At 41.9% G+C, this 14283-nt stretch overlaps 2 protein-coding genes across 4 annotated transcripts in view; one reads left to right on the top strand and one right to left on the bottom strand.

Moving 5' to 3' along the window:
* Positions 1 to 30: 30 nt before the first annotated feature.
* Positions 31 to 3514, bottom strand: LOC103891154 (uncharacterized). The gene is made up of 4 exons (XM_054560773.1): positions 3026 to 3514; positions 2369 to 2942; positions 1085 to 1231; positions 31 to 579 (listed from the first exon to the last, which is right to left on the bottom strand). The coding sequence occupies exons 1-3, from the start codon at positions 3512 to 3514 to the stop codon at positions 1155 to 1157; spliced, it is 1140 nt and encodes a 379-aa protein (XP_054416748.1). The 3' UTR covers positions 31 to 579; positions 1085 to 1154.
* The window catches only part of ITGB8 (integrin subunit beta 8), an 85251-nt gene continuing 72904 nt past the window's right edge, over positions 1937 to 14283 (top strand). Inside the window, exons 1-2 of one of the 3 annotated variants that reach the window (XM_063726060.1) lie at positions 1937 to 2079; positions 3686 to 3732. Coding sequence is in view for 1 of the 3 variants with exons in the window: in XM_002818172.3 (XP_002818218.1) it covers positions 3516 to 3642 (127 nt within the window). In the remaining 2 variants the exon portion in view is untranslated. Of the gene's footprint in view, positions 2080 to 2830; positions 3643 to 3685; positions 3733 to 14283 lie in introns of those variants that run through there. The other 2 variants (XM_063726059.1, XM_002818172.3) reach the window with 2 other exon arrangements.

Raw genomic sequence — 14283 nt, 5'->3', positions numbered from 1 at the left:
TGATAGAAAAACAAATTAATCAAGTCACCATCTTCTGAAACATTTTTCCTTTATTAGAATTCTTCAGGTAATACGACGAAGATAACAATACTGCATTTCTTTAAAATACGCTGTACATTTCCTTATAGGAAAAAGGATGAGTTATGGTGACCAGTGACATTTATTGGAAACAAGCAAACTTTTTGTTCCTGGGCCACTAGTTGTATTTACTTTAAGAAAACCCTAAAGATGATTTGCAGTCTTTCAGAGAGTTTACTTTTATGTTTACAGCCCAAAATGTGCAGAGAACTTGTTTGTAAATAACTGGCAGTGTCACATCTAGGATATTTCATTTTATTTTATTTCGACAACCAGAGTTACAGCCTCTTTACAACTGAGAAGTGATAATAAATGGTATTGTGCTTATTCTTCAACAACTCCATAGTACTGGCACCTGACATATATTTGCATGAATTTCATGTAACAAAATGTAGAAATCTTTCTTTCTAAAGGGCTTCAAAATTTCCCAAAACAGACTTCTGAACTTCATATTATTCCTCTTGCTACATGGTTGTTCTGGATTAGTATATATATCAACACCTAAAAACACAGAGTTACAAACATTAGTGCATACCTCATCAATTTCATAAAGTTACATCCTTTCTTGTTTGCATATTTATATTTTATTTATTACTGTAACTGCCACTTACAACCCAGCAACAAGAGCTGTGTTTTAGAATATTATGGAATGGTGATGTGATAGACACTTTAAAGTGTACTGACATGTCCTTATGGGAATTAGGGATTTAATTTTTTTTTTGACTGAAGCACTGCATGTCTCAAGGGTGGCTGCATTCAGTAGGTCTGTGTCATAATCCCTGGAAAACACACAGGCTGCCCAATGGAAGAGTCACTAATCAGATATTGAATATGATATTTTTGTGTTCAAATTTTCAAGTCCTCACACCCATCCTAACTAATTTTTAGGCCTTTCCGTGAAGACAACCAAAAAACAAAACTATAACTGTTCAAACTTGGAACTAAGGAAAGGAAATAAATATTAAAGCGGAGCTGGATTTATTTCTATTTATTTAGAGTACATCACCTCTAGTAGAATTATGTTGCTAAGGTTGGGATCGCGGCTTTGGTCTCTCGAAGGGACCTGCTTTGCAGATTCAGGGCGCGTTTAATTTTCCAGCTGGGTTCCTGGTTTGCTTAACTAATTCTGTGCATCCCGTTGTGCAGTCCACACCTGAAAGGGGGAGTTTCGATGTTGTGGTTTATTAACCAGGTACTTTCCATTCACTCAGTCAACAGAAAGAGAGAGACCGCGCCTCCTACTTTTTTTTTTTTTTTTAACTACAAATAAAGAGACGGAAACTATTAAATAAGAAGCGGGGGAAACTCCCGCATATTTCACCTTGACCTGGCTGGACGGGTCTGATGCCTGTAAGAGGCGGGTGTTGTATTAAAATGAAAGGTCAAACTTCTCGAATGGGAATCGCTCCTGCCCCTAGAGGGAAAAGAGAACCATCACCGTGTTAAACTGGAAACACTGCCTTGTTTCCAATGCAGGGGACTGAGTTCCCTCCCTCGACTTAGCGTGGTAATGACAGGACCCGAGGAGGCGCGCTGCTTCCCGGACGGTTGCCCAGCATAACACCCGCACCCTACTTGCACCTAAATTTCTGAGCTGCAAGCAGGCAGAAATGCCTTCCACTTTCTCTCCTTAGCTTCCCTCTCCCCGCTTTGCTGCTGTCTGTAACTTTTTGTTCCGTTTACTGGGAAGGTGACACTTAAGATCAAAAGACCCACTGTAACTTGCAAAAGCCCAGAGCCACCACCAGACGCTGGGGAAAAACAGGGCTGTCCAGTCCAGGGTTAAGGTTTTGAGCAGAGAAGGAGCAGCGAGAAATCTCGGCCAGTCGCTCCGGGAACAGCCCCTGCAGACTGGTCCAACTCTCCAAAGGCTAGGGAGACCGGGGCAGCCTTGTGGTGGGGCAGAGGACGAGCTCCTAACTGCAAGCAAAGTGCTGAGTAGAGGGCGTTGGGGGCAGGGGAGGTCCCTGACTCCACTTTGTATGCAGCAGCTGCGGGGCAGTGAGTATCTCCGAACAAAGCGCGAGCAGCGCGGGGGTGAGAGATTGGGGTTTGCTCGCAGCTGCCGCTGGCGCTGAGCGAGTCTCCCACCACCCCCGCGACCGTTGGGGTGCAAGGATTCGGGGGAGGAGGGAGAAGGGAACGAGGCGTGCCATTCCTGTCGCGCGGCTACGCTTCAGGAGTTCTTGTGAACGATGGGAATGGCAACGATCAGAGCCAAGGGGGAAAAAAAGAGCTGGAGTGAGCAAAACAAAGAGCGAGTGTGGGCCGCGGTGACTTCATGCCTCACCAATGTCCCGCCCACGCTGCTCCGAGCTGTTACTGCTGCTCCTGCCCGGGCTGCAGCCGCGCCTGCGGGCAGCCGAGGCGAGGCGCTCCGGTAGCGTGGGGAGGTTTCCTAGCAACTCTCTGCCTTGAGTGCACCCGGCTACCCGCAGGTCTGGAGCCCCCCGGGGGGCCAGAGCAGGACCACCCCTCTCCCGCCCATCGCCGGCCTCGCCTCTCTCGCATCCTAGCCGTGTGCACCCCAGAGCGCGCCAGCAACTCGGGCTCTGGACTGCGGGACGCCTGAGCCGCGCACTGGGGCGAAAAGGACAAGGGCACGCAGCCCCCGCCCCGCGAAGCCGGGCTCCGGCACCTCGCGGAACCTCCCCTCCTGCGCTCGCAGCCGCAGGCCCTACTCCCCGCCAGGCAGGGAGCGGCGATGCCTCGCTCTGTGCCTGCGGGTGTCGGCGGGTGCTTCTAGGGCGCTCCCAGAGCCGCCTCCCCCTGTTGCCGGCATCCCGAGCTTCCTCCCTTGCCAGCCAGGACGCTGCCGACTTGTCTTTGCCCGCTGCTCCGCAGACGGGGCTGCAAAGCTGCAACTAGTGGAGTTGGCCTCCCTGCCCACCTGTGGAAGAAACTGCGCTGATTGATGCGCCATCGACTTTTTTCCCCTCGACCTCGCCGGCGTCCCCTCCCACAGATCCAGCATCACCCAGTGAATGTACATTAGGGTGGTTTCCCCCCCCAGCTTCGGGCTTTGTTTGGGTTTGATTGTGTTTGGCTCTTCGCTAAGCTGATTTATGCAGCAGAAGCCCCACCGGCTGGAGAGAAACAAAAGCTCTTTTCTTTGTCCCGGAGCAGGCTGCGGAGCCCTTGCAGAGCCCTCTCTCCAGTCGCCGCCGGGGCCCTTGGCCGTCGAAGGAGGTGCTTCTCGCGGAGACCGCGGGACCCGCCGTGCCAAGCCGGGAGGGCCGCAGGGGCCCTGAGATGCCGAGCGGTGCCCGGGCCCGCTTACCTGCACCGCTTGCTCCGAGCCGCGGGGTCCGCCTGCTAGGCCTGCGGAAAACGTCCTAGCGATACTCGGCCCGCGGGCCCCGAGGTGCGCCCGGGAGGCGCGAGCGCGCGTCCGGAAGGCAGCCAGGCGGCGGGCGCGGGGAGGGCTGTTTTGCATTATGTGCGGCTCGGCCCTGGCTTTTTTTACCGCTGCATTTGTCTGCCTGCAAAACGACCGGCGAGGTCCCGCCTCGTTCCTCTGGGCAGCCTGGGTGTTTTCACTTGTTCTTGGACTGAGCCAAGGTGGTAAGTTGTTTTGTTTTGTTTTGTTTTCTTCTCTTCCCCAAAGGTCTTGGGCTGGCACGAAGAGCTGCCCGGCCAGAGCATCCCGGCCAGGTAAGTTGCGGTCATCAGAGAACTTCAAGAGGGCGGGTGCGGGGCAGCGTCCTCCAGCACAGATGGCCTAGAGGCCAGGTGTCAAGCATTTCTACCCTGGAGCGACAGCAAGGACTAATTATCAGAGGAGACACTGTGTGTTACTCCTAGGTGTTGAGGAAGCCCTAATAGAAAGGAATTTTGGAAAAGAGGGTGTCCTGTTTACAGAAGTCATTTAGGGGCCTTGGTCAGATTCTTAAGGGCATCGTCTGTACAGAATGTTCTCCCTATCTTTCTAACATTTGGGTCCACTAACGACTAACTTGCCTTTAACTCGAGGCTGTAGATAAGTTGGTTATAATGGGAGTAGTCTTCAATTTTTGAGTCCAGAAAAGGACAGCATACAAGTTTCTACTATCATTAGTGCTCAATCTGAATGAATTACCCACACTGGAGGGATATTAATGCTTTAAGTCACCATCCTTTCAGCTTAAAAAAAAAAAATACTATCTAATTGATCCCTCACTGAGACCAATCTCTGAGACAGAGAAGCAGAAAGAACTCTGGACCAGGATTGACAGCTTTCTGTCCAGGCAAACCATTTATGTCAGAGCTACCTTGATGTGGAGAGGTTAACCCTTTATGAAATGCATTGTCCTCATCTGTAAAACGAGGTTTATTAATAATACCTGCCTTCTCTAAATCACAAAGGTAAGTTCAAGTCAAATAGCATATGAGACGGTGTTTTAGGACTTTTGATTTATGAAACAAAATCAAATGTAAGGTGGTGTACCAGATTGGATTGTTGAAAATTATACAACTAAGTAATAGGACAAATCATGAGTTTAGGATGAGTTCTTAATGGTTTTCGATATAGGCCCAACATTTATTTTTGCTAATGCAGTGACTATTGTCATACTTTCTTTTTTTGTTTGTTTTTTAATTTCACTTTTTCTCTGTTTGGTCACCAAGTCCTTAAATTATATTAGAGCCTTTCTCTGACCTCTTGGGCTCAAGGAGAGTTTAATTAATAGTTGTAATTGTTTTGTAGGTTAAAATTTACTCGTATACTTTAAAGTGCCAAGTTTTTGCCTGAAGCTAATTAAAACAGTCAAATCATAACCTTATAAGTAGGTTTTATATATATAGATATAGAGATATATGGAAACATCGAGCTATCTTTAGTAAATTGTTGCATATACAGTTTTCTAATATTTGTTTCAGGGAGATTTGCTCAGTTATCTGAAATGGAGAAATTAGAATAAATCTCTTTATCTTGTGGTTATTTTTTGGCTTGTTTGTTGATTTCAAAATAGTGAAAAGGCAAAGGAAAAAGTAGCATTCATTATCAGTTATCTCTTAAATGGAAGAAACAAGCATTTGTTGCAGCAAATTTTCTGCTAAGCATAATTTCATCCTGTTTCAATAAGTAATAAAGTGCTTTTCTAGATTTAGTAAACACACATACACACTAGTAAAATGACCAAAATTTGTGTTAACACAGTATATTTTGTTCCTAATGTATAGGCAAAGGAAAAAGTCCTATTTGCCTCTAAAATTTACTATTTAAAGTACATTTTTAAAAACCATTAACTGTGCTTATAAACATTAGTCAGGCTCTTGTGAAAAAGCATTGCATTTCTACCCAGCGTCTAAAACTGATTTGAAGGAAATATTATGAATGGGCCTACTTGCACCTGCAGACCTGAAAAGGGAATGCTTATCTGAAATCAGAACAAGGCATCCTTTTCCCAGTTTCTGTCAATATACAAAGGTTTCTGATGTATACTGATTTGCATGGCAGTTAAAAACATGCAAAAAATGTAAATTATAGCCAGTATAACTCAGAAAATTAGAGATCAGCATAAACTGCTGTACTTTTGTGATATAGCTACAAGTCTCAAATTATATGTCTTTACAGTGCAAATTAGATGCTTAAAGCAGAATAGAAATTTAGGTATCAGTTACAAAGGAAATCTTGTTCCCTTGCTCAGTAGTTTACACCAGGAAAATGTTGAGGGCAATAAAGCCATACAAAAGAGACCAGAAGCTGCAAAAGACCAGCATAACTTTGGGTTTAATTTTTAAAGCAGAATTTATAGGTCTCGAATATATGGTGGACTTTTAATAACAAATATATAGTCAGCAGTAGGGGATGTTATTAATCAAATCCAAAGATTTCTGATGTAGAAAAAATTATTGCAGTTTGTTTTTTAACTGTCTCTGGTGAAAATTACCCACAGCTAGAGAAATAATAGCACTGTAAAATGGTTAATAAATAACCAGAAAAACATAAAGTATATCTAGTGGTTAATATTTGAAGAGTTAATGTAGCAACATTGTTTCCACATTTACTTATTTTAAAAGATTAAGAACTTTCATTACCTAAATTTTTATATAGCAATATAAGTGTAACAAATTTCAGATATCACAGTTTCTTTTAAAAAAGCAGTAACTATTATTGCAATCAAATTTCACCTTCTATGTATTGCAATGAAATTTCACCTTCTGTTTATTCAACTATCAATTATTTATTCTTTTCAACAACAATCAACTAGATTAACATTATTTTGTGACCGTATCATTACTTCCCCTCAAAACATTGCATAGCATAAGTGTTCCCAGAATTCTTTATGCTTACCTAAAGTGATCAGATATTTAAAAGAACCAAGGTATCATTAACAAAAAATTCAGCCTTCTAAATTATTTGCATAATAAGCACCCAAATTAATTCTATCTTGAAGCAATGGAGACACTTTCTGATCAATTAAAAATCATACATGTTTGCCCTCTAAACTGACAGCAAAGTAGCTGATATGCTTTGGAAAATTCCTGTGCCCCAAAATAACTTCTTCTCTTGTTACCAAATTATCTGAAATCTCACTACTTAATGGATTCTTTTTGGTTAAACATGGTATTAACCCTGTGATTTTTTAAAGTTTTTAACATGGTATAATGGAAATTTTCAAATGCATACAGAATTAGAGAGAATGGTATAAGGGACCACTATGTACTCATCACCCAGCTTCATTAACCATCAACTCAAAGCCAACTTCTTTCATCTCTGCTCCTACTGGTACCCAATTCATCCCCTTCTCCCAACTAAATATTTTGAAAGAAATTTTGCATATCATTTTAAAATATTTCAGTAAATAAAAATACTACTGGAGGAGGAACACACTGTAACTAATCTTAAAGCATGAAATTTTTTTAAAAACTGAAACTTAGGGCAACAAGACTGTTCACAATTTTTAAGGGAAGCAATTGCAAAAGAGAAGGACACAAGGAATGGGAAAGACACAGTTTCAACCATTTACTTTTCAATAGTTCTATTATAGTTCCATTAAAAATATTTTTATTTTAAAAGTATGGATATGTAATAGCTTTTTGATATGCATGTATATGAAGAGAGAAAAACAACATGAGTAAATCTGCTTCCCCAGACAAATGTTAATTGTTTTATTCCAATGGAATCACAGCAGGTATACCTTGTAAAGTTTCAGTTTTAAGGATCGGCCCACCCTTGCATGATTAGTTTTTCTCCTATCTACTGTATCATTTAAAGCAATATCCATATATGTGGCAAAACGTTTTTATCTCCTATTTTTTCTCTCCTTTTGCTATAAGTCCTTGAAAGAGTTGTCCGTAACTCCTGGTCTCCGATTCTTCTCCTCACCTTCTCTTTGAATCCATTGTGAGCAGGCTTTCTTTATCACCTCTGCAGTCCACTCTCTTAAGATCAGGGTAACCTCCACATTGCCAAATCTGATGGCTAATTCTTAATCTCCATCCTGCTTGATGTATCATCTGTTGGTGACTTGACCTTGCCCTCCTGGGAAACAGTTTTGTTGGCTTCTTGGACCCACACTTTCTTGGTTTAAGCTCCTTCTCCATCTCTGATGTTGATTCTTCCTCATTTCTTAACCTCCAAATGCAGGAGTGGCTCAGGACCCACTCCTAAGAACTTCTTTGATCCAGTCTTGTTTTTTTTTTTTGAGACGGAGTCTTGCTCTGTCGCCCAGGCTGGAGTGCAGTCGTGCGATCTCGGCCCACTGCAAGCTCCGCCTCCTGGGTTTACACCATTCTCCTGCCTCAGCCTCCCGAATAGCTGAGACTACAGGCGCCCACCACCACGCTCGGCTAATTTTTTGTATTTTTAGTAGAGAGGGCGTTTCACCGTGTTAGCCAGGATGGTCTTGATCTCCTGACCTCATGATCCACCCGCCTCGGCCTCCCAAAGTGCTGGGATTACAGGCGTGAGCCACCGCGCCCGGCCCAGTCTTGTGTCTTAAATACCATTTCCACACTGACACCTCCAGAATATTTATCTCTAATCCTGACCTCCAGAAGGTGCAGCAAATTGTGTGAACCATGTCTCCACTACACGCCTAAAGGCAAAAACCCTAACGCATTCAAAACCAAACTCCATTTTCTTGTCCAGTCTTCATAATAACACTGTGAGAGAGGTCCCTGTTTTTGAAACAAATAAACAGGAGCCGAGGAGATAAGTAACTTGCCCAATGTCACCTATCTAATAAGTAGGAAAGATGGGATTTGAACATCGTAGAGAAAGCTTGAATTATGCTTCATAATATGAGCTTCCTAAGCAGTCTTCATCATTTCAAACCTTTGTCCACGTGTTCCTTTCTACTCAGAACTTTTCCCTATCTCCCCATTGTCTTCAGGCTCCTCATACAACTTCCTCCCAGGTTTGCTATGGACACACCCACCTGTGACCTCCTTGACGGAAGAAGCTGCCTGTATTTTTGTGTGTCCAATGCTTGGTACACAGTAGGTCTTCACAAAGTATCTGGAGTAAATGACCCCATGGATAACTCGAGGATAATAGTGAGCAATCTAAAATTGGGCAGCTAAGCAAATTCTCCCTAATCAGTCTAAGCCTCACTAGAATTTGAACTTAGAGAAATAAAGTTTTCTTTTAAAAGTGGGTTACACCATAAAGGACACTTGTTTCTGTTTTCCCAGCCCATACCAGAAAGCAGTCTCTTGACCTTCTGGGCAAATCATTAGCAAAGATTAAAAGCTGAGACTTAGTACTCTTTAATCTTATTTTTCAAAGTCTGTCTTATTTTCAAACTTTCTGTGACAATGATTTATATTGTTGATAATAAAATATAAAAAGTAATCCTAATTCTTTACCCTTGGTATCAACTTTAAAACTGATTTTGACTTAGATTACAAAAACTGGAATTTGTAGTCATTTTCAACTAAATACTTAAAAAATTAATAAAAAATCAAAGCTATTCTAACTCCTTTAATCACTATTCATTCAGACTTTCTTAAAGCACATACAGCTTTATGGCAGGCACTATACTGAGTTCTGGAGTTAAAAAATAACAATAGTTAAGTCAATAGTTAAGTTTTGTGTATTATTTACTCTAGGCCAGGCACCCTCCTGGACACATTATTTGAAAATATAATATATCCTTTAATGCTTACAACCCTCTTAGTTATATACTGTTATTCCCATTGTATAGGTAAGCAAACTAATTAAAGAGGCATTGAATAACTTCTTCCAGATCTCTTAACTAATAAATAATGGTCCTAGAATTCCGATCTGTGTGGTTTGAGTCAGCATTCTGAATCATAATTATAGACATATAGATTGCTTTTCAAAGGTGAGAGGAGTCCCTACCTTGAACCTTGGAAGGTTCAGCTCTAGCTGTCCTCAGGCCATGACCTCAACCATGGGCAGGGAGTCCACAGGGCTTGCTCAAGTAAAGTCTGTCACCCCCTCTACATCATCTCCAGAATTCTTAGCCTAAACAGCCTCAGGCTACTTTTATGGCCTGCCTTCTGGGGGTAAACTGAGTCACCCCTGTGCCAAATCCTAGGTGAAGATGGCCAAGGTCACTGATGCAGGAGAAGTAAACAGAGCTTGGACATGCAAGCTGAAGTGTCCATGCAGGTAAACAACAGGCTACCTGTGCGGCAGAATAAATCTAGAGGTGGGATAGAAGAGGGGAAGATAATGGCTAGAGAGGCAACGCTTCACACACTGCCCAGTTCCTAACTAGAAATCTGGAGGTGAATATTCCAAATTCAGACCTAGCCTTCCAGGTCATTATGCATATATGTTTATCAAGGAGGGAAGATAGAACTTATTTTACCTATGGGTTTCTTTGCCTGGTTTGTGGCTGTTAAATATTTAGTCTGTTATGCTCACTGCTATTTGTGTTCTTGCTGTTGGCCCTGAAAAAGTTAGGGGCAGACTTGTCTACTAGTTTAAATATTACTGGGGGCTGGTTGCAGTGGCTCACACCTGTAATCCCATCACTTTGGGAGGCTGAGGTGGGAGGATCACTTGATGTCAGGAGTTCAAGACCAGCCTGGCCAACATGATGAAACCCCGTCTTTACTAAAAATACAAAAATTAGTGGGGCATGGCAGTGCGCACCTGTAGTCCCAGCTACTTGACAGGCTGAGGCACAAGAATTGCTAGATCTCAGGAGGTTGCAGTGAGCCAAGATCATGCCACGGCACTCCAGCCTGGGCAACAGAGCAAGATTGCATCTCAAAAATAGATAAATAAATAATAAATAAATATTATTGAGGGAGGGAGACAAAGAAAGCACCAGAGACCATTGCATAAGGTAGTCTGGTAGTCTTGACTACCTCATGTCAAAGTGTTTTTATATTTTAATAACTAAATCCCTTTTGGTAATCTTTGAGATGTGTACAGATTATACAAAATTTTACTCTCTTGCAAATCATGTTATGAGAGTCAAATGTATGCATAGTCTTAATTTAGTTTTACTTATTTCCCTCTATTATTTTTAAAAATATCTTAGAAGGCTGGGCACAGTGGCTCACACCTGTAATCCCAGCACTTTCGGAGGCAGAGGTGGGCAGATCACGAGGTCAGGAGTTCGAGACCAGCCTGGCCAACAAGGTGAAACCCTGTCTCTACTAAAAATACAAAAATTAGCTGGATGTGGTTGCGCACACCTATAGTCCCAACTACTCAGGAGGCTGGGGCAAGAGAATCATTTGAACCCATGAGATGGAGGTTGCAGTGAGCCGAGATCGTGCCATTGCACTCCAGCCTGGCAACAGAGCGAGACTCCATCTCAGAAAAGAAACTTAGGAAAGAACATTTTACTGACATGAATGACCTAATTTGGTCAAATTATTCAGTTGGCATATATTTGATATTTAATATCTATAAGTGAATGACTATATAGAAAAAGCAGTGCCATACTATATTCATGGAGTAAAAGGACTATTTTTCGACTTAAAGTCAATCTTGATGCGACCTTATTTCCTCTTTCGCAGTAAGTAAATATTTGATTTACACACCAAAAAAGTGTATTGAAAGTCAGAATGATTTCCATTGGGATTTTATGATTTAATTAAAACAGACCCACCTTTTAACAAAAGTGCTAAGATCAATTCTTGCTAGGAAACTACTAATATTAAACAGATATATTTAAATATCTTCCTGCAGTTATTGAAAAAAGTCCTTAACTAATATTAGTTTAGGAAACAAAAATAAGATTATTAACTTAAAATTGCATTGTTAAAGTGTTCTTATCAGATATATACTTTTAAGATGATTTTTAAAGATGCTTCTATTTTGAGTGCTATTATCCAAAGTACTAAAAGTTCATTTTAGGCCAGGCGTGGTGGCTCACACCTGTAATCTCAGCACTTTGGGAGGCCAAGGTGGGTGGATCACCTGAGGTCAGGAGTTTGAGACCAGCCTGGCCAACATGGTGAAACCCCGTCTCTACTAAAAATACAAAAATTAGCCTGGCATGGTAGCAGACACCTGTAATCCCAGCTACTCGGGTGGCTGAAGCAGGAGAATCGTCTGAACCCGGGAGGCGGAGGTTGCAGAGAGCCGAGATTGTGCCACTGCACTCCAGTCTAGGAGAGAAAAAGCGAGACTTTGTCTAAAATAAAATAAAATATAAAAGTTCATTTTATAAAACAGCATATAGGGTCTTATAAAGTGGCCTTTCATGCTGACCTCATCAACAAGCCAACCATTACTTCTGTAATGGTTTTAGACGTGCGCTATCTCTGCCAGGTGTTTTATTGTTGTTTTGCTTTGTTGTAATCAACAAATACTGTTACATTTGTTTTTTTTTTTTTTTTTTTTTTTTTTTTTTTGATTCTAAGTGATCAGCAATTTTTATTTTGACCATTTAAACCCATAGCCATTAGCTACTTAAATTTGTGAAATTCTTTTTAGTGATTTCAGTTTTACAGGTTTGTATCTTGGCTGATGCTCCAATTTTGAAAACTTTACATTTGGTAGATACATGTACAGAGGCATTCATTACATTTGTTAAGGACAGAATCTGTTGCTATTCCAGATAAATATTGGTATAGTTTGTTTATTCTAGAGGATTGCCAAAAAATTCACAGTCTCGTGATAGTACAGGGTAAGAAAGCAGAGTAGCTGTCAAGGGCTAGTTCAAGTCAAAGCCCATGGAAGAGACCAAGTTTGGAAGTGGAGAGAAGGGCTGGTGATGAAGACAGGAGGATGAAAAACTAGAAATATTCCAGCTCTGAAGAACTGTACCAAATATGTCATATTAGGTATGTGAGATGTGTGGTGGATTTGGGCCAGGAATGTTTTGGTGTTTTCCATGGTTTTGGACTCAACTTCCTTTTAGGATAAAGTGGGTTGATATTTCAAGATCTGCCCATAGTAAATGAAGCCACAGTTAAAAGTACTGCTGTTTCATGTGTACATGTGGTACCAGGGTTCTTTCCTTGGAATTGAACCACAAACAGCTTCCCAGGTAAAAGCATTTTTTTTCCTGATTTTAGTAAGGACCATATATTTAGGATAATTTCTTAGTAACTGTTACAGGTACTCGGTAGGGAAGGGGGCTGGGTGAAAAGCTTCATCCTTATGGAATGAGGGATTACCACTATGCTGTGAAGGATCATTAGAATATTATGAGGTCAAAGAAAGAAAATAATTAAAAGGAAAATTCAAAACTCTACAAGGACTGGATTGACAGGATTTATATTAAGGAGTATCAAATAGGGAATGTCTTTTCTAATTGCCTGCTGGAGAGGTGCAAAGAGGCCAGGCTGGGTAGGCTTAGTCATGCAAGGTATTCATTGACTGCAATAGAACAAAGGATGCAAAGAAGTTTTGGGGTGGCCAGGACTTGCTGTAGAACTGGCTGTTCTAGTTGGAAACAAAGACACTATTGTAGCAGAACTGCATTGTTGGCAGCAAAATGACTGGCTGGTCTCTTTCTTAGTACAAATCATACCTCCCAAGGTATTGCTCCATTGTCTTTTTGTGCATTTGGTTTGGATTTTTATGGGGAATTGAAGAGAAGTGGATCATAAAGTGCAAAATAAAATGCTCTAGAAATGACAGATGGGGCCCAATTTCCAAGAAAATTCTTCTAGACAGTGGCAACACTGAGAAAAGAAAAGAAACATTCAAGAAGGGAGTTACAGTTTCAGGCATCTTCAGTTTTGGTTAAAAAGGTCCCTTTTGATGAGCATGTCAGTCACTACCAGCTAGAACAAGGGCCCTAAAGTGAGGGCCAACGTATATAATCAGAGAGCCTGACCTTAGGTTGATACTGAAAATATGAGAACTAAATGGCATACTACCAGTCTTTAGTTTAGAAGATATAGCACGTTTGATGCCTTGTAAAGAAGGTATCCAAGGCCACATGATACTTTGTAACATCTGATGGGACTGTGGTCACATGGGAGAAGGGAAGGGGGCTCTTGAGCATGTGCCTGTGGCCCACTGAAGACAGCATAGCCAGCTGGAGATTGGGCCCGCCCACCCTTTTAGGGCTGTCCGGGGCTGACAGTTGGCTACTTGGGGTTCAGCATAGCACTGATGCCAGAACTCACTTGCCTGAGGTTGGATTATCTGGTTATAGACTTGCCTGGGCAGAGATTGACTTTTGGGCATTATGAAAAGTCAGACATCAGGGCTTTTTGGACAAATTCTGCCTCTTAGGGATATGTTTGAGCTAAAAAAAAGATGTGTTACTTCTGACTGCTTTCTATTGGTGGGGTAGAAATGTTGGGTCAGTCAGAACGATCACTGGATGTTACACTCCTCCTTCTCACAGGGCAAACTTCTCAGATACTGCCCAGGTGGTATGTGATATTTTCTCCTATACTGTGTAATTATCAATTCCTTTGGGATTAATCTTAATAAAAAAAAGGCCACATGCAGAACCAGAGTATTCTTGGCCCTTTGAACAAACTAGATGCTTCTAGCATGATATGAAAGAACATCAAGCTCTAGAGGACGCCAGAATTGGCCTCCAAGTTGTATAATATAAAGCTGCCCTAGTGACAGAGGACCCACTAACTGGTCAGTCCACTTGAGGATCTTTGTTAGGGCTCTGTATTGACAATCTAGGAACTAAATACCCTGAAAGTCCCAAGAAATATAGAATTACCTCAATGTTTTGGAGCTTACCTCTCCAGCCTAAGTGGCACTCTTACTCATGAATTTCCTAAGGAGGAATTTGGATTCCCAAAAACATTATCCTTAAAAGTGCAAACTCACCTTTCTAGGCCTCTGAGGATGCTGTACAGTAAGTGGCC

Source organism: Pongo abelii, chromosome 6, assembly GCF_028885655.2.
Source record: "Pongo abelii isolate AG06213 chromosome 6, NHGRI_mPonAbe1-v2.0_pri, whole genome shotgun sequence".
In the NCBI taxonomy this organism is placed as follows: Eukaryota; Metazoa; Chordata; class Mammalia; order Primates; family Hominidae; genus Pongo; species Pongo abelii.
This window is presented reverse-complemented; position numbering and strand designations above follow the sequence as displayed.